Source organism: Anopheles cruzii, chromosome 2, assembly GCF_943734635.1.
Source record: "Anopheles cruzii chromosome 2, idAnoCruzAS_RS32_06, whole genome shotgun sequence".
Taxonomy (NCBI): Eukaryota; Metazoa; Arthropoda; class Insecta; order Diptera; family Culicidae; genus Anopheles; species Anopheles cruzii.
Window position 1 is genome coordinate 54,087,170 of NC_069144.1, and position 27,418 is coordinate 54,114,587.

General features: G+C 47.8%; 1 protein-coding gene across 1 annotated transcript; it reads left to right on the forward strand.

Annotated features, from left to right (window-relative positions):
• The first annotated feature begins 1,652 nt into the window (after positions 1-1,652).
• LOC128266983 (uncharacterized) lies at positions 1,653-22,579 on the forward strand. Its single transcript, XM_053003773.1, has 7 exons — positions 1,653-1,683; positions 7,559-8,111; positions 13,805-14,288; positions 14,433-14,652; positions 15,852-16,076; positions 17,319-17,348; positions 21,993-22,579. The coding sequence occupies exons 1-7, from the start codon at positions 1,653-1,655 to the stop codon at positions 22,577-22,579; spliced, it is 2,130 nt and encodes a 709-aa protein (XP_052859733.1).
• The last annotated feature ends 4,839 nt before the right edge of the window (positions 22,580-27,418 follow it).

A 27,418-nucleotide genomic window follows, 5' to 3' on the forward strand; every position in this document is an offset into this window, starting at 1 on the left:
ATACTCCTATCGTACTTTTCATCCTCGTGCTGGAACCACTTGAATTAAACTCGCGTTTTAATGGAAACATAAAACCGCCAAAAGCATCCTTCCCAAAAACATCGCATGGAGGCGCGCGATGTCCTTTTTCGGTGTCCTTTTTCCTTCTGTCCACAACTACACACAACTACCAACAAACATCGCCAGGAGGGGGCGTGGCTAGCATCGAGAAAGGTCCTTTCTGTCATGTTCGCCATTGCGCCGAATGTGCAAGAAAAGCCGTTTCTTTTTTACGATTTTATATGCGGAAAACTGCGTTTGCACCGCTTGGAAGTGGCGTGCATACTCGCCATGCTGTTATCTCTTTTCGTTTTATCCGGCTTACCGGTTGTATACCTTCGAAGTACCTTCGTTTGGACGATCCTCCTGCGTTGAACTGAGAAGTGTCTCGCAAACCTGGTTTTTCCGCCGCCATCTACGTTGATCATATCCTATTTGAACGGACGGGCACGTCGGGTCTGGATAGTTTGCAAGCAGCTGCTTCCCCAGAAAGGCCAACCAAATGCGTGAACCCTTCGCTGACGTACAAATACGATGTGGGACTAACTACAGCACACCCAAAGGACCCTCGAAACACAGTGAAATTATTAAACACGGCATATGTCCTTCGGGGCGTAGGCGTGGTAGTAGTAGTGAATAATAGCAACGGTGGAGTATGAGTGCACTGGCGGTTGACATACGAGCACGATAGTGGTAGTGGTTGTAAGACAAGGCTAGTAGCCAGTGTTTCGAGCTGATTTTGTTAACAAACAATGCGACTGGAGGGCAACGGAACGATCACGGCACGGAAACATAACCTCGGAGAGCGACACGGATTATCGATTCTCCGAAGACGTCCAGACATCGACAGACCGAACCGAACGGTCCGCTAAAGCTAGTGAACCATTGGGATGCTGAACCCGTGCACCGGTCCAGTGTGTATGTAGAAGAATTTATCTTTTCGGATCAAAAACAAAACGAGAAGCTCTCACTATCCCGAAGACAGACCGTGCCGTGTGTGTGTTCCGGCGACGAACGTTCGCATTCGTGTGTCGGTTCTCCATCCTTCCCTTCCCGGGGAAAGACGGATCTGCTGCCGGGTTTTCCTTCTGCCACCCTGCGAGGCGAACCCAACCCGAGCGAGTGTTGGACCCGGCGACGGAATAGGTGGTTGCAGGAAACGAACAATTCACAGTAGCGGCTAGTTTGTGGACGGGTAAACTGTTTCCAGTGTGCGGACTACGATTTACTATCGATTTGAACCCACGGTGTGCTTGAGAACACTCGCAAGCCGATCGTTTCCACGGATTAATTGCACCCAAAAGAACTACCAGCGACTTCGACCAATGTGGCAAATTTTGATCGTTACATGTGACTGTTCCGAGTCGGTGACGAGCAAATAGATAAAATGTGTTCACTCAAAGCGTTTGTCAGTGGTGTAACTAAAGTACTCAAAAAAACAATGGTCCTAAAATATGAATATAAAGCACTAAGAAAATAAATTATAAACCGCATGGAACTTTGAACAGAACTGAATCCAGCAGTGATAAATGTGATAGCTTTCGAAAAAGGTTTTCCGACTACAACAACCGTTTCTTGCTGTTCGCTTACAGTGTGGTTGTGATAGGATAAACATGATTGATCAGCAGCCTAAACTACCGTACTGTAAGTATCAAAAGCAACGATGTTAAAAAGGGAAACTTCCTTGAACTGTGTGCTCCATGTGATCTAGCGTCGTTTCCTCATAAAGTTCCGTCGGGATTGTAGAATCGTGTAAGAGTCAGGTTGGGCTTGGTTGTGAATGCGTGTCCGATATAGAAAAAAATGGTCAAACTAATTTACATTTCCGCCGAAAAGATTTTACATTTGAAATGTTAAGTAACCTAGTCTAGGATTATGAGGTATCAAATTATAAGTTTACCGAGTGATATTTTATTTTCCGTGGCTAGTTTGGTTTTAGTGTTTTGAGTCGTAATTATCCAATTTACAACCTTCTATATTAACGCAAAAATGGCCAAATGCCGCTGCCTAACTTTACGTGTTGTTTGTAGAGCCTAAGGACACTTCACTTTGCATTGTTCATGCCAAACAAGGTCGTAAATATTATTTATCCCCGGCAACAGTACACACAATGGAGCGAAATAAATTCCCCAAAAACTTGTACTATCACTCTTCATGATGTTACAAATTTACATATACTTTCCTGCCGAGGGATGCTCTGCCACGTTTGGCCACTGCGCACGTTGCGATTCATCTCCGAAATTAGAAATGATTGTGTTTCACATCGAAAAGTTCCAAATTGTGGCATGACTGTTTCGTTCGAGCCTTTCGCTTCACTTTCAATGTTCAACCAAGCACCAACCCGATCGGAACATCTGGTTGGGTTCACTGAAGAGGCTACGCCAGATTAGAGAAGAGTCACACAACAAAAAGGGTTGGTTTCCTTGCAGGCCCTCTATTCCCGATTCATTTCCTATCTTCCCTACGACAGCGATTTGCTTGTTGAAAGATTTACAACTTTGCGAAAGAAAGCAACTCTTTCTTATTGCGATACGCCCGGCAGCCACCGGAATCGGACCCCCGACAGTCGGTAGATGATGAGTTTTTAACTCCTTCACTTCAACGAATCGACACCGTCGGTCGGGAAGGTGTTGATGGAAGTAAATATTACATAATGTCGAGCGAAATGTTTATTTAAGTATCGCTTCCTGTCGCGTGCCATTGTCTGAAGGCGTCTGGCGCATTCCGGATTCCAGATGCTAGTCCGGAAGGGCTGTCGGCGTGCGACCACCATCGTTGCGTGGCACACCCTTTTCTTCGACATCTTCGGGTCTCACCATTGAGTAACCGATTCCCGGGAGTCACTTGGCGCTAGGAAAAGCGTTTGGAAAGCGTTTCGCTACCGGCAAGGGTTCGGACGCCGATGGTTTCGATCGAAACTAAAATTAAAGTGTGAATCGATCTAGGTCCAACGCCTTCGTAGTCATATGCGACCGAAGGGCAGCATAACTCATGCGGCTGGCTACATAATTACGTGCCGAAAACGAGAGAGACAAGGAAAAATCGAGAGATAAATTGTCATGACGGAACATGCGGCGCGGTGTGAGGTGTTAAACATTGCCTCATTTAATGCTTGGCCCTGCTGGCCGTGCCGGGCGGGGTGCTTTAAAGTCACAGAACTCGTGGCCGACAAATGCTAATGTTTCATCGTTTCACACAGCATGGACCAGAACGAGAGAGAGGCCGCCTGGCACGCTTCCGCGGGGGCCAAATGAAAAGTTTTTCGACAACAAAAACGGATTCATAATTAACACCGCCGATGAATAGTGAATGGTGTGCGAAATGAGCCCAGATCCGGAGTCTGGGATGGAGCAGCTTCGGACCTGGCGTGTGTAATTATGCTGTTTATGTGGGGGCCTCGGGTGGCACCGTGTCTCAAGGTCGGTTCACTTCCGGAACGTACGCGAAGACAGGTTTTTTTTTGGGCGATTGTTTCCAAGCCTCGGGGACTAATTAATGCGCGTGGGTGTGTGTAGATAAACATTCCTCCACATACTTGGCTGGCACAGGAGTTGAAACTCTTTCAGATTCCGGACAATCCGGGGCACGTGTAAGCAAATGATGACAGTTGTAATGCAGCAGCAGATAGAACGATGGGGTATGCTGGCCCTTCGACAAACATTTAATGTTTCAATAATTTATCATCATTTGAAATGTTCATTAGCAATCTGCGTTCTGAAAATTTATTGGAAGGAGTCATTGTAATATAATTTATAATTTTTAAACGATACTACGCCAACACGTTTAAGCTGCTTTCGCAGCATTTCGTTGTCGTAGAAGTTTGGAATGATATTATGTTATGTCATAAGATTAGTGATAACATTTAACGATAGTAAAACAAACAAAATATTTGCTCTTCATCATTATTGGAACTGGAGCGGACTATGCATTTTAACAAATGTTTGACTTCATTAGTGTCTGCTATCATGTTCGATTGAGCTTTTACTTATGTGAAAAGTTTGTGTATATCGCCCATGTGAGTTTGGTTAAGATTTAGACATTCAATTGCATTTTCCTGAACTTACATAACGACACCGCCGTTCAACCAAATCATAAGTAGTTGAAGTAGTTCCCAAGTATTTTTAAGGCAGACTTTATAAACTCATCCAAATCGTTACGTGCAATGGATTGAATGCAATTTTCTACCTTGAACAACGAATTTTAATAGTATACAAATACACTAAAGAAACCATCTGCACATCACCAGCGGTGCGACGGCCAAGGCCACCGATGCTGGATACACAGATTTTGGTTTCCAACTTACCTTCCGAGAAGACGCAACCATGAGTCGGAAGCTCCTTAAGCTGTTTCACTTTTGGCTGACTGCTGATTAAAAGCTACTTACTAACGACAAGAAATTTCATTTCCGCCCCCGTGGCACCTCTCCCCTTCTTTTTGGCGGGCGCACCCTGCGACAACAGCCTTCTCCTTTCGCCCTCGGGAACGGGATGGCGGGCCGTTTGTGGTGTGGCAAGTGCAGTGCAACGTTTTGTTAGTTGCTTCGAAATTATTTTCCCTAATCTGCTCGCCGTAAATCTGTTTTCCGTGCGCGGCCACGGCGAACGCTGCCTCGGAACAGATTGGTCCGCGCCGTGGTCCATAAAAAGGATGCCACCCCACTGCACGCGGTGAAGCGAGCGGTCCGAGGGCGAGGGCTGGAGCCGCAGGTTTCCTAGCTACCGAGGCAGCGAGGGGCAAATATGTCGAGAAATGGCTACGGTTTCCTCGGATACCACTCGGGGACCCCGTGGCACAGGGCCGGTGCGCGACAGAAAGCGTATGTTTTTTTCTGCCCTCACTCCGTAACTCTCGCTTCTTGTTAGTGTCCCTGTGCTGGCGACGGCTGTAGGGGACGGTTTCCCGGCATCAGCCGAAGGTGATGTTCCGGCTCGGGTGCATGTCTTTTGTGACGCTGATGCGATTAGCATAAAAATGGTCACTGGTATGTGCATGCATAATTAGGATTCCTGCAGCGACCGATGTGCCGCGAACGCTGAAAGGGCCCGGTTTCGCGCAATAGTTAATATCCCGATTGCCACGTGGTCGGTTGCGTCCTCTAACCTCAAATTCATCTCGATGACAGTGTCAGCGACACCGGGGCGTTCTTCGATCCCGTGATCCCGTTGCTTTCCTGCTGCCGCTGAAGTCGGTCCATCGCCCTCTCTCTCTCGCTGAGGCGTTATTGTTTATGATCGATTAGTTCCGGCACTGCGTTCAGGGGGGGGTGTAATACGGTACAAAGACTAATCGGATAAATCCATCAAACGGACACCTTCGGGCGGACGGACAATGGGACCGGCAAAAATCGAACGCGTCAGGTGTCGCAGAAGTCGGCCTCATAAAATCCGGCCAAATCTGCCCGAGTGCCCGGCAAAGCACGCCGCGTCCGGTATGTCACCATTTCTGTGCCCAAAAGCGGGGCCCAATCTGACATGTCTGACCACCCGCTGCTCGGGCTCGGGATTTTAATCCTTCCGCGTGTGTTTGTCTGACTTTGCGCCCCTGACACTGATCACTGCCAAAACTGGCCCTTTGGTACCCCGTTTTCAGAGCCGGATTGAAGTCTACTGAACCCTCGTGCCCATTGTTGTTTCCGGTATTTGTCCGGTCCGGTTTGTGAAATGCATCACACAGGAGCCCATTCATTGGTACCGCACCGCAGCATTCCGGAGTTCGAACTGGAATTTGGAATTTATTTGCACATTTCTGCCAAAACAATGATGTATTTTTCGAAAATATGGCAACACCCGTTATGAGTTTTCACACAAGTGTGCTGAAAGGATCCAATTCGTTGAAAAAATGTAAAGTATAAATTATTAGTGTTTGGAAGTAATGCTATAATGTGAAATTCAATGGGATTGAGCCTTCACACTAATATGTAACACAAGAGAAGTTCAAGCTACTGGTTCTCGCCATTTTCTTTATGTCTTTATGATTATGAATTTCATTTCGTTTAAGATTTGTATAAGTTACTCGAAGCAAGCCTACCTTTAAATCCGGGAATTACCTAGATTATGAACCATACTTTCTACTTAATAAACAATACTTGATAAACCCTTGACAATATGCAGCTGCTGTAAAGTTTTTGATTTGATGCTGATTCGATTTACTCTGTTCAGTTTTATGGGGCTTGTGTTATGAGTTAGTGTTCTTAGGTTCTTCTGTAACTCTTTATTTTCGCCTTGCAATGTAATGTTAACTGTCCGTGTATTGTGGTCAAAATGGTTTGGGAACGTGTGAACTCGTATCGATTACCAATACTTCACGTTACACTCACTCGAAGCGTTATTAAAATGTTGTCCTTTTTGCTGCACAGTGTTCGCGTATGTGTGTTGTTGATTGTGGTATAAAATATCCGATTCCCGCTTGCCGGTGCGTGGAGCACTATTGCAGCAGCACTTGAATTACAGTCAATTGCACACTGCACGTGCACTGGCCTACCGGTGGCCCAGCCCGGCCTATCTGGCCGTTGCGTCCTTCACTCGGGCAACATTGTAGCCATTGTCAATAAAATACTTTCCGGCGTCCGGTCCGGTGCGTCGCCGGTCCTTGTGAGGTCCTTGCGATCGGTTACTGCCGGTTTACGGGGTAAAAGTGCAATTTTAAAACAAATAACTTCATCCGGTTCGAGTGCCTGGCCCTGGCCCGTGCCGTACTCGTGCCAGGCCGTGGCTGAAGTGGGCCGATGGCAACCTCGAGCCGAGCCGATTCCGAGCATCGAAATTGGTCATTTCGCCCTGGCGCCGGCTGGTGCGTGCGGTGCGTCGTCGGCAGGTGCACCCAACTCGGTAACTCGGTGCATCCTGCCCCGACCACCCATCAGGCCCCGCCATCAGACCGCCAGGGGATCTTTGATGTGTTCGTCGGCAAATGGCTACCGTTCGGGCGGGGGATGGATAATGCTTTTGATTAAAATTAAATTTTGCCCACTCGCCGACGACGACGACGACGGACGTCGAGCTCGACTTTCTCGAGATCCGCTGTGGGGACTGTGTGGGGCCGCTCCAACTACCGTGTCCCTGTTTGGCACGCGGCACGGGACGATTCCACGAGGACCGGTCTCGCCAGCGAGGGATTCGAATAATTTGGCGAATTTACATAAAACTCCTATAACGTCCCGGCCCTGCCGCACGCACGCCCTTTCGCTGGACCGGGGGGTCTTCGATTGGCCAGTGATGGTGCGAGCGCGATGGTTACCGACCGGGAACGCTTCTCGGAACTTCTCGACCGAGGTCGGACGGATCGGTGGTGTCAGCAGCAACCCACCCCAGAGCCAAGGGCCAGACTCGAGACCACCGGGGTGCCGCCTTTTCTGTTTGCGTAGCACAAATATCATTTTCCCGCCCTGCGGCCCAGCATGTTATGTTGCGTTTTTCCATTCGATTGCGTCACGTGCTATCGATACACACACACACACAGAGCGAGGTCGAACGATAGTCTAATCTAACCCCTCCCGGGAACGGGCTTTCATCTGTTACAGTTCCCATGGAAATGAAGTGCAGCTTGGTGGGGCCGGTCGGTCAGGACGAAAGCCGGCCACCCGGATGTGGCCAGCCGATGACGAGCGAGTCGGGTGGCAGCGTTGGCGGCACGAGCGAGCGGCCAGCAACCAACATGGCCACCACCATTAGTAGCTGTAGCGCTAAAACACCAATTACGGCGAACGCTTCGCCACAGCAGCAGCAACAGCAACAGCACCATCAACCGGCTCCACCTGCCACGCACGCGATCAGCCACGGGTCGGTCACGGCGTCCCCGGCATCCCTCGGCCAGGACGGACGAATATTGCTGGCCGCCGCTGCCGCCTCCGTGATGGGCTCCGAAAACGACGTCGGCGGAGGAGCGCCCGGAGCCGTGCTCGGGAGCTCCCTGTGCGGCCAGTGCTGCAGCCCGATCTGCGATCGGTACATCATGAAGGTGGTGGACATCACGTACCACGAGCGGTGCCTCCAGTGCACCTCCTGCTCGATCCGCCTCATGCACTCGTGCTTCATGCGCGACGGGAAGCTATACTGTCGCTTCGACTACGAGCGGTAAGTACCGGGCCGGGGCCAACCACCATGTTTCGGTGCGTGTACCGGGCACCTAATACACCTTCGGGCACATACTGGCGAACGCCCTGCCCTCCCCCAACGGAAAAGCCCTAAACGCTGACCGCGGCGCCGGCAATGTTCCGATGTTGAGCAAACAAACTACACACCAATCGCACCACAAAATGAGCCTTCGACATCGGTGTGGTGGGCCGGCTAGGCTACCCGTCGGGAAACTATAGCAGCGCCCGTTTCAGTTCCTAACCGATGTTTAGAAGACTTGGGAGGGCCGAACGCCGTTTGCGATTTATTGGTCCTTTTTCGCTAGTATTGCGGATAGTTCTGTTAGACCATTAACCTGATGTTTGCTGCATTTATCGTGTCTCAAATCCTACGACAGCCATCCAAAGGTTCTTTTGAAGACCCAATCAAAACACATTCGGTGACATTTTAACATTGGATGTCAACAAACTGACAAACTATAGTGTAACTGCAAGGGTTTTCCTTTTTTTCCTCTTGTAGAAAAACTGATTATTTTGTCAAGATCATGATCCTGTTGTCAAGAATACGGCCCTTTTGTTAGAAACGATGGTAAAAAGAACCAAATCGCTTTACCGCACAGAACATCGCCTTGCTGTATGATGTTTAATGTTTCTATTGAACACTTGGGTGTAATTGAACAATGTTATAACTGTACTTTACACTTCACACTGTACACTTCAAAATTAACGTGGATTTTGAATAACTAGCAGGACCCAAGCAAGATAAAAGAAATTCTGATTCTATTCTGCTGTGATTCTTGGTCTTGGTCTTGGATTCTTAGATTGATCTAATTTTAAAGCTCACGGCGCTCCGCAGATAAAATCGGACTTACTTGCTGTCTGAGATGTTCCAAATATCACCAGAAATGAATAGTTAATCCTTATACTGCTTTGTGACGATTAATTCCATAGTCTACAGGGTTTTTTGCTTAACAGTGCTTGGATTGTAAATTATTGATTTGTCCAACACCGGTATATTTTCTTCTCGTATTTTAAGAAAGCTTTTGTTTCGCTAGCCACTGTATATCCTGTTGGAACGCGAAGACCAAAAAGATGAACGGTACACATAACAAATATCAACCCGATGTTTATTAAAACTTTCTATTTTTATTTCATTAATCAGACTCAACTGGCAACTGGCTCACAGGCTATACTATTATTTTTGTGTAAGTCTTCCGTTTCCGATTCCAACTATGTACCGATGTAAACCCATCGATGCTGCCGATTTTCACCTTTGACGGCCACAACGTAGCCGTATGCTCTAATTCATCAACTTTATTTTAACGTTTTTCGTGCGTATTATTCATTTATGCTGTTTGAGCTGGCAAAAACAAATATTAAAAACGGAAATGGCCCGAAAACTGGTGCGTTTCAATCCGGCTCAGCGCAACGTTCCAGAGCAGCAGAAATGCCCAAAATGCGTGCCGGTGACTCAAGCGTTCAATTAATTAAACACACATAGCCCCGTCAATTCCGATTCCGATCCACTTTGATCCGAACGCTCACTCCTCCATGATTCATTTGCCGTTTTTTCTGGTGTTTTGGTTGCTGGACCAAATGCCAACAATTCCAAGGATGACATCACATCTGTCCTCTCACGGGCGAGCGATTTTTCTTCACAAATAAGCCACCCAACGCGGGCCCGTTTGATGAATGGGCGCATTTTTATTCCATCCCTTCTTCCCGGTTTTATTGTTCCGCCGCGCGAAAAGCGCGAGAAAACTCTTCGGCGAATTTTATTTTCGCCTGCCCGGTGGCCAAAAACTTTCCCCCGACGACCAGAATGGCCAGGCTGGCGACTGCTCCACGTGTGGCACCCGTGCCCGGTGGCTTCGGTTTGTGTCTGTTTTATTGTCCCCTGGCACTTTTTCTTGTTTCATTTTGAATCCATAAAAATGTCTTCATCCTCGAAAGTCGGCCCGAAAAGAAGTGGCGCTCTCGTCCCGCCCTGTGTCGAAGAAGAACCGGGCTCTCGACGGTAGAACAAACAAATAAATTTGAAGATTTTATTGTTATACTTGATCCGGTCCCGGTGGCGCCCCGCACCTGGACCGGGGCACCGCACTGTCCCTGCCACGGCGTGTCATTTCCGACCGAAGCATGTAGACATCGTTTACAATCCGGGGCCACCATCTTGAAATGGGCAGAGTCGGTAGATCCAACGATGTGAATCCTTCCCCCGGGTGAATCCTTCCGACAGCGCGTTCCAGCGAGCTGAGTTTCGAATAAAGAAAAGGCAAGCACGGCTCCGAGGCGACACGATACTCCATTTTATTATTGTTTTTCCCGTCCCGTCGGAATGAGCCCCGTTACCCTGCTGTTTCCGCGGCTCCCCCTTGGCCCCACGGGGTCCGCTTCCGCCACCAATCGGAAGGATCAAAACATCGCTGTCGTCTGTCGGCTTTGTTCGTCTGTGTTTTTCTCACCGAAAGGATGCTCCCCGCGTGGTGTTTGTGCCGTTTGTGCTCCGGAACTCCGGTTCGAGCCTCATCAGCATTTCGGTGAGTCTTACAGCCACGCTCGATGCTTGCCTGTATCCGCCACCAACACCCATCCTTTCGTGGCTTCTCAAACGAAGGATACGACGAAGACCTGAAGAGTTGGGTGCTGGCTTCGCGGGAAATGAGGATTTTCATACCAACGCGCATGAAACACGGAATGGATGAAGATGTGTTGAAATCTTATTCTTAAGTTTTAGTTTCAAAACTTAGTTTCAGATAAGAAAGGCCCTCTCAGTATCTGAAGCAGAAATGTCAGAAGTTCGTTCGTTTAAAATGTTCAATCTGGAACCGCGAAAATGAAACCGCGTTGGTAAATAAGGACTTTTGTTGCTTATCAAAAGTAAACATATGAAAAACATTTTAATAATGCCAGTTTAATCGACTCACGCGAAATGATAAAGATATGATTGTTTGATTGATGAATGATTGAATTTCGTTTTAATAGACTTTCTACGGTTTTCACCGGTCTGGTAAAATATACTAACATTTGAGTATGAATATTATACCTAAAATCGACAGCAAGGTCTTATTCGATATATTGCAATATATTTTTTATAAATTGATACATGAATGTTTATAAAGCATAGAAAGATTCGGTTACAAATATTCAGTGAAACAGCTTATTGATAAGATGTTCTCAAACAATGTTCCGTACCAGTTGAAACAAATTTTCTTAAAACACTCAACTAGCTACCTATCTCTGTTGTAAACTTTACCATATTGCATTTTACAGCTACAGCTTGAGTATTTTTATACACCCGCAAACATCAATCCTATTCCGCTCTAGGCCTTTCGCATTCACCGTAGGCGATTCTAACTCGTCCTGGCTGTTTAATCTCCTGTTATATTAACACTTTTATCACTGGCCAACACACACACGCACATTCTGTAATTTTAGTACTACATATTCGAGCATGGGCATTCCGGCAGGTCAGACAAAAAAGCACTAGAAGTTCTGTCTATTTCCAAATCGTTTGGTCAAACCACTCTGTTATTTCACCCAACAAATGTTCGAGAGTGAGAGTGGAACAATGGAATTAAAACCAATACTGGGGGCTGTTTCGGGCCCGGGATTGCGTTTTATTGACGCCATGAATTCAAGAGATGCGGACAAATGGTCTGTCTTTCGCCGTAGTAGGTGACCATATTTCCACTGCAACGGTGACGGACGATGGTCCTCTTTGGCGTAACAGATGGGTGTCGTAATGTCAGCCAAATCAAACGCAACATTCCCCAACGAAACACACCCGAAACACGCTGGTACGCTCCGATGTGCGGCTCGTGATGGCCAGGAACAGACAAATGACACATTTATTGCCCCAGCGTCGTTTCCGGATGCTGAAGGATCTACCATACTAGACGAGCGTAACGACGTAAACGGTTAATAGTATTTGGCGGAAAACAATTGTGTTGACCAGCGGCCGGGGCATACGACGTGGTACGTGCTCCATCACGTTGACCTGACGATGTTTTCTAATGCTTTTTTCGAGTTTGCACTGTGCTTGAGTAATGACAGCCCGTTTGGCCGACGCATAATGTGCTGTGCCAGCGAACGAACCATACTTCCCCAGCAGCCCAGAAACAGTTCGCCAGTACATATCCATTTATCAGCCGAGATTCGGTTTGCACTTCGACCCCCGGCCAGAAAAAAGTTCCAACCCAACCCTGTTAGGCTTCGTAATGAGTGGGCAAAAACGGGTTGCAGTGTCCGGGAAAAGGGGTCCAGGCATCGTAGCTTCGGATGGACTACCGCCCGGGTTAGCACATAAATGTGATCGTTTTCGGTGTCCTTCCGACGTTTATATGCCAGCCTTACACCATCCATAATGCGGAGCACCTCGGACGAGGGGGTCGCGCCGTAGGGAAACCCGTTCCCTCTCTTTTTTTATGGCCCACCAAGCCCGTGCCCGTTTGGTCCGAAAACTTTCCGATTTCTGACATCCCTCTTTGGCGAGGGTCCTACGGTCCCAGCCCGCGTATGTGTATTGTTTAAGGCGATGATAAATGGAATTTTAATGACAATCACAATGTGGTGTAAAATAAATTATGGGCAATTTGTCATTTTCTTACGTTGCGATGATGTGTGGTGCGTCCACACAGCAACACTCGCGACGACTCGGGTCGAGTGAGCAGATTGAAAATTGATACATTCAGCAGCAGCGACCTTGACTGCAGGACACAGGAAACGCCAGGGACACTGCCAGGGCAAGGTTTATGAAAGCGAACACGAGTACGCCTTGCTGCGAACATCCACCGAACACGTGTGGTTCCAGGGAAGGTGTTTCCATAAAAAAGTCCGTGTACCGAGCGTGGGGAGGTTAGACAACGAGATGGTGGCGCATAAAAAACCCCTAGGCGCTTAGAATTTCACTTCACTCGGGGTACGGACACTATCCTCTCGTTCGCTTTTTTTCTTTGGGCTCAAAGGATGCCACAACCGTAGCGATGACTAGTTCTTTTCTTTTGACGTTTTGCACCATAAATGGATGCCGATGAGTGTGCAACCCGTTCGTTGGCGGAGCTCAGTAAGCAACGACCAAAGAGTCGAATGATTCCATCGGCAATAAAATCGATCATTGGCCATCAACCGGCGCCGTATGGTGACAGTTATTGGAAACAGCCGCGGGAAAGCGGTGAAAAATGTGTTCTCTGGTGACTTTGGTTCCGTTGTGTTCCGCATGGAGCATAGCTAAAAGTCGTCTAACGACCAACAGAACGCAGGTGAAGCGCTTATGTTGCAGTTGGATAAGATGACTTTGGGTTGCGGTTCGGCCTATATTGGCCTAGAAAACCTATTTTTTTCGTTTTTTCCTATTTTCACGAAAAAAAAACTCTTCTAAAGTGGTAAAAATGGTTGCAATCGATAAAACATCATTTTGAACCTGCCGAAACACGTTTTGCCGATTCGCAACCGCAAGCCTTCAATCGAACTCACATTAACCGTCGAAACCACCGATAGGAGCGCCGACAGGTCACGGCGCTTTAACAATTTGTACGCCCAGCCCGTTCAGCGTCCCCACCCAAACCCACCGTGAACCCGGTGCCGTGTCGGAAGTGAAAGTTTCGCAATGATAATCTAAAATCGTTTATCCGAAATCTTCCGTTTCCTTCGCCGAAACTTCGCGCCAACAACGAACGCCCCGGGGCTGGGCAGGCTGTACGGCAGGAACAGATGTCTCGGATGTGGTGAGAAGATCGGTGCCGACGAGCTGGTAATGCGAGCCCTGGATAATGTGTTCCATCTGAAGTGCTTCATCTGCGTCGTCTGCGGCGTGCGGCTGCAGAAGGGCGACCAGTACGTCATCAAGCAGAGTCAGCTGTTCTGCCGGCCCGACTACGAGAAGGAAGTGGAAATGTTCCAGGGTTACAACTACGGTAAGTGTACGGGGCTACGGGTCGCTGGGCCTCCGTTCGCTAATCGCCAAACGATTGTGCCTCCGTTTACAGATGAGTACTGCTGTGATGACATATTCCAGACGCGCATCGATGGCCGCCGGGGTCCGAAGCGACCGCGCACCATACTGACCACGCAGCAGCGCCGTGCCTTCAAGGCGTCGTTCGACATATCGCCCAAACCGTGCCGGAAGATTCGCGAAGGGCTGGCGAAGGATACCGGACTCAGCATTCGGATCGTACAGGTCAGAGTGCCCTTTAGAATTGTTAGTTACGCGCCGCCTCATTAACTCGTAGCCAAGTTCCGTTTAAATCGATTCAAATACTTACTCCAACAACTCTAGCATTTCAATTCATGACCTCATTCCAATCGTACCGTTTTCCCGCAGGTATGGTTCCAGAACCAACGCGCAAAGATGAAGAAAATCCAGAAGAAGCAGCTCAAGGAGGGCACCAAAGGGGGCCATCAGGGTGCTGGCAACGCCGGGGGTGCCAACGGTTCCAAGAACCACAACGGCAGCAGCAGCAAGGGCCACGACTCCCCGGACGAGCTGTCGGACGGCGAGGGCCACGGCAAGTTGTCACTCCGCATCAAAGACGAAAACTCAAGTAAGTTCCCCAAAGTTTCCAGCCAAAACCATTGGCCTGCGGGTGGGGCTGGGAGAGTTGGGTTTAGGGTTCACCGCAGGAGCAATTCGTCTTGTTTCCGGCCTCGACCTGAACCTGAACTGGTCGCTGGATCAAAAGTAGGGAAAGTTGGCTAACAACTTGTACAGTCCCCTTCTGGGTTAGTTCCAGTTTTTACCACCAACCACCTTAACCCCTTTGGGACTGTTTGGGCCACCTCTGCCTGACGACGCCACCCTTGGCACATATTTCAAACACCCACAGAGGTTAACACCCGGGTCTCTGAGGTACTACTTTTCAACGATGCATCATTACCTACAAAGCGCTTGACAGTTCTGTGAACAAACTCCGCTTTCGGCTCCATGTGTTCAGGTGCCGACAAAAGGTGTTGGCGGAACGTGGATCGTGAGGTGGGCTTGCCAGGGGCTGTAGGTGTCAAATATTCTATCCGACATTTTCTCTGCCACATGCCGCGTCTGACACATACCGAGATGTGTTGGCTGACAGAATCCTTCCAGCCTCCCGTCTGGGACTCTAGTCTGAATACCGAACCTCTTCGGTCTGACAATTTTCCGTTTTTTGCGCCCTTTCGCAGATGAGACAAGTGTGTTTGACTTCTGCAATGACGGTCTCCAACACATGCTGGAAAGAAATGGTACATTGATTGTACTGTGATAACTTATTATTGATAGGCATTTTTTTATCCGTAATTTTAAATATCCGCTGGCTACATATATTCGACAGCACGGAGCAATTATGTAGATTTTCTTAAAACTCAATCACTTTCGCTACTTTTATTAGGTTTTTTTGTGAAATATCTTCATTTCTTTCAAGTTCTTCATTTTATCCTATCTCCTAAATGTTTTCCATTCAAGATATACTAAGCTTTACTAGTACTAAGCTTTAAAATGTCCTAGGATATATAGGAATGCAACAATGAAACTTGTTACAACTTTGTTATGTAGAAACATAACAAGTATCAGCCAATTCAATAGAAATGTTGCAAATACTATTAATTGCAATCCTATGAGTTACTAAAAATCAATGAAATTCTAGAAATTCGACTATTTATTACATGCGTTCGAAGAGACGCCAGCCCCATTGAATATTTGCTCTTCGATGATCGATAAATAGTCATCCACACCTGATATTAACAGCCAACCATCGAACTTCCGTTCAAGGATCAAACAACTACCTTCACGACAGCTGCAGTGATAACGAGGGAACTGTCACCGACAACGATGGCACGTACGGGGGACCAGCGGCAGGCGGACGACTGCTCGGTGGGCCCGATCCGTTCAAAATCGTCAAGGAGGAGCTCGACTTTGACGACGACTACTTCCGGCTAGCGATGCCCCACCATCACCATCATTCCGTCCCCGGCCGGTATGGTGGAAAATCCTTCGGTAAGTTGCTCAACAACAGGCGCCCACGCTTCCCCGAAAGCCGCCGTCCATTATGCACACAATTATTCCTAAATTTGTCCACCACAATCACCTGCACTTTGTCCTTCACGCACGCGCGCACACACACACACACGATTGTCCGGGAAAATTCATGCGACAACACACACACGAGGGTTGGCGAAAAAAAATGGAACCCAAACATCGCCCTCCCCAACAAGGGTTTTCCCCCCTGTTTTCCGTGGCGGAGAAAACTTTTCCGATCCAGGGTTTTCACTCTGCTATGCGTGTGTGGGGTTGCACCCACTTTCACTGGCAACCCCTTTCCCTGCGAGGTGGCCACCATCCGTTTCGAGGTGGAAAAATATGGGAGTCTGGAGTTTTAGCAGAACCAAAGAGGAAAAACAAACAACCGGCTCACGGGGAGTGGCCCGGAGCGGGTGATTTAAGGTCGCCCGAAACAGTTTTGTCGCAACAAACAACCAACCAGTTGGCGGTAAAAAAACGGGGCAACCCGCACCAAGGCCGGCTTAGTGCCGGCAACAGATATGTTGCAATGCGAATAATCCACCCACCCAAATCCACCGACCAAAGCCACGAAGCGGCCACGAATGGGCGCATAAGTCACGCATAAGTTGAGTAGAAGTCATTTGACTGGAGGATGGATTGAATGTTGGTGAAAGTGTATGAATACATTCGTTTATTTATTCATTTATCTACATTTTGTACTAAGAACATTTTAAGTTATTATATGGTGTAAAATTTCCGTTGAATAATTCATAAAACGACATAACGCGAAGGTTTTTTTCATTAAACTAGTATTGAATGTTATTCATTAGTTATTATTTCAATGCGTTAAATTCTCGCATTCGGCAAAAAATCCATCAATACTATAAAAAAGGCGCTATTCATTGAGCGATAATGCTTCATTTTGTGTTCACCAAGACCTTGTTTTTACTTCTTAAAACCTTGCGCTTAAGTTTCGAGGTGTTGTAAACTCTTTTGAGCTCTTTGCACCGCAAAAGTTTTCCATCAAATCCCAGAAAATCCAGCCACAAAGGGACATCTCAACACCTTCGGCCGATGTATGCTCAAAATCAGTGTGCTGACCGACCGACGAGCGTCCCTTGAAACGTGGTGGTGCTGTCCGGACCGTGTTAGTTGACGTTTTTCCATTGTTTTACTCCGGGTGACAAACCGGGTTTGGCGTTGCCCAAACAAGTACACAGATCGTTACAGGAAAAGCAAACGAACAGCAAAAACATTATCACGCACGCCAACATAAACACTATCAAGCGGCGCAAACAATGGCCAACGGATCGCTGTGTCGTCGTTAGTCGCACAAATATCTATCTCGACACCAACCGACCAAAATGGGCGTCGTGTAACGGATTAGTCACTGGCAAGCTGAGGCGATGTGTTGGAACTTTGGTGTCTATAGTTTATGTCCTTTTTCACTTTGTCTTTATCTTTATTGCTTTTAAAAAAATGCCAATTTTTTACATCTTTTCGCCACGAGTTTTTAAAAGTGGGTATCTTTAATGCTGCTCGATGCTCGATATCGGACTTTAACATTTTTGTTGGTGCCCCGCTTTTACGTCAACCCTGTTTGAACTCGATGGCAACAGTGGCACAACTGAATAGGGCACCCCGTCAGCTGCTTCCCCGCCGAGCGGTTGCGAGTGATCGAACAGAAAAGAAATTCCTGGAATACCACGTAAACCTGTCGCCATCCATTTTTCCGCAACAGACGAAGGAGACAGAAGGATCCGCATCCGTTCCATTTCCGGCCGCCCGGAAGACGGGAGGCTTCGGATTCCTGTCAGAGGGATAATGAAAACTTTTCAACCCGCCAAGAGAATTGAAAAGAAAAATCAAAAGTCTGTTTCCGCGTTTCCACGTTGGTGGGGCGCTATTGTTTCCTTTTTGTTTGCGAATTTGCCAATCGAACGCGCATCGCGCACATTTACCATCCGCCCGGCGAATGCGGCGGCGTGCGGAACCAACAAAAACATGGCGCAGAAAAAAGGAACAGGATAAAGAATGGCTCCTGACACTTCCGGTCCGGGTGGCACAGGTTTTTGTGTTCAAAATTTCTTTACACAGTTCCCGCCGCGAAGAGAAAAAGAGAGAGAGAAAGAGATTTTAGCCAAAACTTTTGCATCATGGCGCAAATGAAATCTTCCCTCGAAACTATGGGGTAAATAAAAGCGCCCCGTACAAAGGATGGTAACTTTTAACCGAACCTATTATATCTTTGCACAAAACCAACGAAGATAACCTTTGGTTTGCAAAGTTATTGCCCCGAGCCAAGTTGACGCCACAGAAATGTCCGATTAACATGTTCTGAGTAGTGGAACCTGGGTGTTGTTTTTATTTACTTCGTTTGTTTGAACAGCGAGTGTACTCATTTCGCTTTTCTTGTGCAATTGTGCAAATAGAAACTAATAGTTAAATCTCGCTCATCGCTCATTAAATCAAACTCATAAATATCTCAAACTGCTTCTACGAAATGCACACTAAACATACCATCTTTATCAGAACACAAGACACAGTCTTTGGCGTTGGCGTTTACGAATACTTTACGGCTACCTGGCTTTAGTTCGATTCAAATTTTCATAGCTTTCAGTTTTGCAAGTTAAAATTTTCTATCTATTTTAATCTCCTTTGATCTGTATCATTTTATTACTTTTTTTATTTTTTTTGTTCGGCTCTTCTGTTGTACGGCGAGGCTCCTGTTCCGCGAGGAGCCTGTTCATCCATGGTTGTCCATAGTTTAGATTATTTTAATCTAACATCAAGATACCGTTGCTTTTATTCCTTAAAAAGTCTTATTGTTTTTAGGAACTTGACATAAAGTTATCAAAAGTAATACAAAGAAAAGACCTATTGTGAGACCTCCGTTTCGGGAAAAGGGAAAACGGACCTCAGCCAGGGCCGCCAGGCACCGTTCGGTTCAAACGAAAGGTGGCTAATCCATGCCCACAAAAAAGCTGCACAATGGACAAAAAAACACAAAAATCAATAAAACTTTCCCCAAACTCACCGAAAACTTCAATCGATGGCCATCTTCCCGCTGTTGGTTCAGGCGGACCGAAAGTGGCGGATCCGTTTCGAGACCGCTTTGCCTGGCGACAGAAGGGGCTACTTCGGTCCAACGTCAGCGCTGCGGCTAGATAGCTAGCAAGCGTTGGGCAAACCCCAGAGGCCTGGCGGCCCTGAAGATTCCTTTCCGGATCCGGTGTTTTTGTGGCGGGCGAAGCAGGAGCGTCCACGTCCCAGCGAAGCCAAGCGACACACAAAAAGAACGAAGAACGGAGCGAAGCCGTACAAGAACGGAAAGAAATCCTGACAGAAACATGCTGCGCACCGTACGGGGGGATGCCGATGCTCCGCCATGGGGTGCCCCGGGCGTCCGTGGAGAAGATTTAGGAGTGGCACCCGTAGCCCGGGGACCATCTTTCTTTCGCTCCGGCCCCGTCGTAAAGATGCCCGTGTAGTGGTGGTGGTTCTTCGGGGCGCTATTTACGAAAGGTATTAGAGCAAGGAATTCATGCCGTTCAGCGTCGGATCGGCGCGAATGTGATGTCGGTAAACAGTCCTCGGACTCCCTCCCTTGCCACCCGACAATCCCACACACGACGCTCCCTCTGTTTCGGCTGCTCACCGAGAGAGACACCCCGATGGGGGGGAGGCTTAACCGTCCATCATAAACGAGTCCTGAGCCGGGAGGATTTTCTTTCGACTTGTCTTCGCCGCTGTCTTCGCCCGTAGCCAACCAACCAGTGGCCGTCCCGTCGGGCTGGCCGCGGCGGGGATGATGCTGTGATTTATTAAGTCGTCCGGAGCGCCGTTGGTCGCAGCAGAAAGCCCCTCCAAACCACGGCGCAGCACGGATGCCGGTACGGAGAAGGCAAACCCATGCGCATTAAAGGTGATCACCCCATCCGGCGGGTGGGATCCGCCATCGTGGGCCTGGCAGGATCGATGATGCGATAATCCACGCTAAACTGCCGACGACCGCCTGTCTGTCTGTGGCAACGCAATTGTGGGCCCCACCAACCCGAGGTGCGCTTTGTTCGTTTGCTCTTCGGATGTGAAAACATTTCAACAACCATCACAATGTCCACCGGCCGAACAGGGTAAAATCCGGCGATATCGCCATGAAAGAAACACGTGACACTCCGCCATGAGCCGTACCACCTGCGGCTAGACCGATGGATCCGATGGACCAGGATCTAATATGCCTAGCCGCGGGGCGATGGTTAGCTGCAACAAATGTGCGTGGCCCCGGTGAACTGCGATTTTATTTCAGTAAAACCCCCGGTCGATGTTTTACGATGTCGACATTGCTTTACAACGCCACCATTAACATCAAAAATCCATATATCGTTTTGTTGTGGCACGTTGCACTGTAAATTGAGCCTAATAGTGGCGTTTTGTTTGAATTGGGGAATTTGCTCATGTGATGTGTTTTATGTTTGAGTCTGCGTGGCTTGACCAAACAACCAAAGGACCGTCAGCAAGGTGTTGAATGTGGTGTTGAATCGCTCAGCTAGCCGTCCCCGTAAATTTTATTGGCACCGTATTCGTTCGGTTTTGTCAACGTAGGCGGATTGTTTGTTCCATAGAACGGATGGATGGACGAACATCGTCGTTTGACTGGAAAATCGACAAATAAATGGTCCGATAATCAAGTATTTTAAAGACTAACTAACTAAATGTATAAACTATTCCTCAAGTTCTTGAGAGTCATATCATTTATCTGTGTAACAAACTTAAGTAACTTAAATGAGTAAATTAGTAACATCTCGGATTTCGTTGGTATTCAGCCGGCTTTCATTTTAAGCTTGGTGTAACATCTGGTGATGGGCTCTACTGCGAATGATCGAAATACGTTTAAATAATGTTTGTGGAATATTTTTAAGGACCGTACGATGTAACCGATGCACGATTTGACGTACAATTGGCTGTACGTTATTGACGTTTCGTACAAAATATGTCTATAACTTATATTTCCCGAAAAAAAATCCATTACTTTGGCATGAATTTCAAAACATTATTTAAGATGTTTCCGATGGTCCTGTTTGGGTGAAATATGCACCGTTTTGTTGCCATTTTAAATGTAAATTCACATTGTTAATTCTTTTTCATATTCGACTCGTTCGTAGACACTGCACATATTGAGCGATTCCTATGCGAACGACGTCAACTGACGTTGCTGACAATGTGACACTGCCACTTTTAACTAATAAGAAAAACAATTTTATCTTCAAACTCCTTCAATTTTCAATTTTGATCCTGTTCAAAACGTTTAGAAGCCCATAACACACCAAAGGAGTGACTCCTTTTAAAGCAGCAGTTAGCAATATTGAATTTTTGTTAAATTTGATCAAATTTGCTAAAGACTGCTGCTCAAAGTTGCCACAATGAAAATTTTCGTTTTTATATTTAAACAGTGTGATTGTTTGAGGGTAAAATACGGAATACAACTAAATAAATAATCATGCTCAATAAAAACGAAGGTAATGCTTTTTGCAACGACTTCAAAAGTCAAAAGAATTTAAATGTAACAACTGTACTGGGGGAAAAAATCGATGTCAGCAATGAAACCTGTATCTATCGGGCGGGTTCCGGCAAAGGCAGAGCACAGAACATACAACATTTCCACTCGACTTATCAGTACATGTGTACGGAGGTGCATCTATCTATTTGATGTGAGCAAACACGCGCTCGAACGTCGGAGCAGGGTTGGCAAAATACACACTCATTCGCAGGATGGGGCCCACCCCGTTCAAACCTTGTGCCATCCGCTGCCGGATGATTAATCAAATCCAAGTGCACTTTCTATTGCTTCTCTGTTTGTATCTGTCTGTTTTACATACAATTTTGCTGCACTCGCCAACCACCGCCGTGAAGCAGACCACCAAATGGGCCCCGGAGGGTGTTCAGGCATCAAGACGGAAAACATGACGTCGCTCGACACTTCGCTGACGGCGGTCGCCGAAATGGAGTACCACGGTGTGCCGCTGCAACAGTTGGCGTCAGCGTCGGCAATGAACGGTGGCGGGTCTCCCCACGGCATGGTCGGTGGTCCGACGCCAGCCGCGTCAACGCCGGGCAACCCGCCGATGCCGAACCCGATCGATCGGCTCTACTCGATGCAGAACTCGTACTTCTGTAACCAGGAAAATCCGCTCCCTGCCATCCACGGCCACAGCGGCGGACTGGGAACTCCGAACGGAACCGGAAACCATCGGCCGCCGGCACCGCTGCAGCAGCACCAGCTACAGAACCAGATGCACCTGCAGCCGTCACACTGCCAACCGATGGCGTCATCCGGTGGCCCACTGCCGCTCGGACACACTGGCCACCAACACCACTTTGCGAGCAACAATAGTCTGCCGAGCATGGCGCTCGGTGCCACAACCGGTCACCTTGGGGGCCAGCACGGCGTGGGCCTGTGCGGCGCCGGGCTCGAGCCGCAACCGGAAGCCGTGATGTAATAACTGGGCCCTGCAGAGTGACCCCGGGCCACACGGGTCGTGTGCGCAGTGTAAGTGTTTCGCGAAATTATTTGACCAGTTCAATTTGTTCCATGTAACGTTTGTTTTGCAACGAGCAGTTACGTTTCCGTTTCCGGGTGCTTACTTAATTTGCCTGGCTGTGATCGAATTTAGAAAGTATTCAAATCTTCACGACGCATCGATTGGGAGGCCTGCGATTGACGTCCATCGGAGTAACTGTGTGAGCGATTTGGTGCTGTCCCGATCCTACCGAAGAAGTGTGAATGAATCATTGCCTAGGTTTATGTTCGAGGATGGTTTTAAATAAAGCAGAAACCGCCGTTAGCGCAGGGTTGCAGTTTTGATCGGCCACTGTAAAATCTAGTCCTGCACCACTGTTCAATTACGTGAAACAAATTGATGATGAAACCGTAACCTGAACGGGCTAGATAATCGTAGTTCGAGCCCAAATGAACACGCAAAAGCACACAACAACGAGAGGTCCGTAAGTTCGATTATAATTGTTTTGCCGGAATCGGATCGGCAACATTGTAATGCGCTTTCCGCGAATAAACCGCGTGGCCACGTGGAATAAACTGAGTAATAAATGTTCACAGAAAAACTAAATGTTCAAACAATTGCGTTTCTCTCGATCGATGTTTAAACTTACCACAAGATCCGGGCTCTATTTTCAGGAGAATAATTTCATTCGGACAACTTTCATTCGGCATTCCGTGACGTTCCCTTAAAGGTTCTGCTAAGTCACACATCAATCACTCGCGAGTGAGCGGCACTTTTCTTCCCGTTTTCTAAAAAATGTTTAACACCTGCGACTTGTTGTTCCGTTTCGCTAATTGTTCGGGATGAATTGGACACACTTGACACGGTATTCATTTACGCGTGGAGACCATTAGTCTCGCAGCAACTCCGGTTTGTAAATATCTTTCACCATCACCATTTTCGGTAAATTTTCGCCCCTTTCTGGTCCCAGATATGGCCCTTTCGGATATGCGGCATTCCTGCCAACGTCATTAATTATCGATGTAGGAACCAGGGGTTCCACGTGCTGCCGGCCACGAGCCCTACCGGCCCCTTGCAGTGCGTGTCCCATTTTGTTCTGGTTGTCTCAAATATTTCTGTGCGCGCGAGGTCCAAAATTTGATCGACGAGATGAAACTATTTAAAATAAAAAAAAGATCTAACTACCATTTTGTTTCCTTACAAAACCTAGCCCTATAATGCCGACACTTTTGTAAATGTGCTTTGCAATCGAATTACTTATTCACCACGTGCCTTCGACTAGTGCTTCCATGAATTGCCCCGAAAACAATGTCGCATTGCAAATCAAGCGGACCGCTGGCTTCAGTTCAGTAAAATGCAAGCCCCTTGCTGGAAAGGATCCCCATCCTCGTTTGCATGATCGGCATGAATAATCAGACGATGCACATTCCAAAGATTCCACTGGCAGGAGCGACGCCCGGCCATCCCTTCGCTTCCCGATGCCGATTTGTTACGGCTGCTTAGAGCTCCGGTGCCCCGTATCCGTCGCAAGTACGCATTCTTTTGGCCCGTCCTCGTCCTCCTCGTTTTGCTTCTTATGGCAGCGATGTTTGGGTGTACTAATTTTTAGCTTCCAGGGCGGATTGTTGTCCCTCGATTCGATTCCCTAAACGGAAGAAACGATTTGCAGATACTTGGAGCGGCGCACGCTCTCGAAACCCCGGAAAACACGCATCCCTTTTTTCTTCTCCAAACCCCTGCCCAAACCAGTGACCATCATTTTGAAACGGGGGAAGCCAACATGGTCAGCTCATAAAAATATCACCCAACACCCGGCCCCGAATTCCGGGCCCCCGGCCGGGCGACCCGGGATTTATCAATAGCGTTCGAAGCGGTTCAATAAAAATAAACGAAGCGATAACGATAAAGCTTCCGTTCGCCGGGAGGTCGTTTTAGGTTGACCAACCATATTTCGTAATGGGTCGGTCGGAAGCCTCGGTCACCGCACACGCCCAAGACAATTCGGTTTGCTGCCGGGCCGGAAGCCCCCGGCCGAAAGAAGGGTCCGCGGGACACCCCGAGAGGATGGCTTTCTGAAGCTGTGAGAAAAATGCCCAAAAGGCCAAGATGTTACGCACGGCTGGCCGGCTGCACCGAATTTGTTATCGCATTAGGAGATTCCTTCTTTACGGTGGGTGAAAGTGATAAAACGCCGTAATGGATATGGGTGCGTTTTATGCGCCGTCCACGCCGGGGAGTCTATGGTCCGCTGGTCCAGTTGATGGTGGTCATTATTTTGACAGCGCATTTTGAACAACAGTTTGGCCACTTCATTTAAAAGTGTCCTTGGTTGTTACCGTCACACCTAACTCGCTGCGGTGGGACTTTAATTGCCATCAACGTGCTGAGGAGTTTTGAATTTACGTTCCGTTGGAACAAGTAATCCTTTGGTGCGCTGTCATAAATCAATTAATCGGTTGACTTTGTTTGCAGTACTCTCTGTGCTTTCGGGGCACCGGTAATGATTGAGGTCGCCTGCCAAAACCGAGTGACATCAAACGGTTGCGCTTGTCAAGCAGAGCACGTGCAACTCGAAGACAGGCCACAGGCACACGGACACACGGTTGCCAAGTGACCAACCAAAGCCGAGGCCGAACCGACAACGATAAACAATAAATCGGCCGCGTGGACGAGATTTTATTTATTTACCTTTTCCCGCTGGTTGGCCTTTTATTTTCCTCCGGCCGACCGCACGGCCCAGTTGATCTGCCAGCTTTGCCAGTGGTAAACAAACGAACGACATCCCTGTTCCAGCCTGTGGCCGTAGGCATCGCGCCAAGCGTGACAAACGCGAGTAAACAATCGCCAATCGCCGCTCGTTGACAACCGAGCCTGGGGAACGGGTCACGGACCAATAATGCCTCAGTGTTCTTCCCCACGGCCGACCGGTGACGCCGGCGAGGATAACAATCGTTGCAATAACAATAACCACAATCGGGTCGGTACGTTAAACAAATAATTATTGACAGTTTTCCAATCCATTGGCCGGCAGTATCGGCGTGGGGTTGAGGCGTGTGACCAGCATCGGAGCCTGTGGTGGGAACACATTGATCGGATCATATTGGGTTGCAAAAACAAAGCATCATAAGCTATCGGCGCCACCGACTACGCGTCGATGAATGAAGGTAAACGGTTTGGCTTCGAGTTTTTAGTTGTTAAGAAACTATTAAGGATAACAAACGCACGGTAAGCAACTAACAGGCCATGTCTTCAAAACGGTTTCGTATGTAAGTAAGGTATGTGTTTTATCATCAGGATGTATCAACACTCCGTTCATTCTGGCCAAGGTGCTCTGGGCTAATGAATTGTTGGTAAGACTAAATTATAGTTATGTAGAGTTTAATGAGCATTAAACCAGATACAAAAGAGATAATTTTGTAATTAGAAATCCTCCTCCTCTGCAGGACAGCTAATTTTATCAAATGGCATTTGTTAACTGGATTTCATTATAATTTGTTGCAACCCACTCAGGTCAGCCAGAATTTGCCGTAATCAATACAATCAGTAAGTAGTAGAGGCATCAACATCACGCTTTTGAACACAACCTACAAAGATTTAATAAAACTCGGTTTATATTTGTCATTTTTAAGTTTGTCCCTCCATTTGTCCGTGATCAACCGTTTCAAGTTTCAAATTGCAGTCACGTTCCATAGATTTAAACACCACGTTGCTAGTTGATTCTAAAAGCTTAAGATTCTCAACTCTCTGGCGACACTATGTATAATCAACTATTACAATGAAGGAAAATTTAGATAATAAAACGAGCACAAGGAACACTTTAGAAATTGTACAGCATGATACAAAACAAAGCACAATCGACAAAGAGCGTGAAGCTCAGACTAAAGTAGAATTGGTTATACGAGACATGCATCCATACTGGCCATACTGACTTAGAACTATTAGTAACAAAGCTGATACTGAATGGAAACGACCTTCAATGAGGCAAATGTATTTCATTCCGTAACTGCCTTTCTCGAAACTTTGGTACTTCATTTCCTCGGGCCGCGCGTTTCGTGATCACTTTTAAGCGCTAACCAGCAACAGTCCTGCCTCCGTTCGGAGCGGCTCAAAGCAGTGGCTCCGGATCGCCGATGTCATAATTGTGTCGGGACGGAAATGCACGGACCACGGACCGGCGCCCGCCCAGATCCGGATCGTCACCCGGCCTTCAATTGTCTGCACGTGTTACCACCGAAAAATCGTAAAACACCCCTCTCACTGTTTGCCAACCGAGGGTTTGCTCGGCGCGCCGAATTTGTCCCATTCGCCATGCCACGGGCAAAGCCGGCCCGGACTATCAAGCCCCGGCGGGAGGTGTTACGTATGGGATCGGCAAAACAGGGGACGCAAGCACGGCTCTGAGGCATACGTTTCCGAAATCCCGGAGCCAAGGTGTCACGTCGCGCTCTGTGTCGAGGTTAGTCTGACGTGGGTTGGTTCGGCGCCCTACACGCGGGTCAGGCTCGAGGGGGGTGTAGGAGCAAGTCGAGACGAGCCAGGCTGGAGTAGCCACTGGCACGACCGAAGCGTCACCTGTTTCGAGCCGTAACGAATGCGGAATTTTGCGTATCCCATTCGTCTATGGGCCCCCGGCACCGTATTGAACGACGGAACGACGTCGTAGCCTTTCGGAAGGCTTGGCAAAAAACAATCCCAGCATCCTGCAACCCTTGGCCAGCCCGCGGTAAGCAGTCAAATTTATTGACACGAGACACGACGTGGCCAATAAAAAGTTTCCATGCATCGTTTGATGGTCCCTGATGATGGGCCTCCACATAA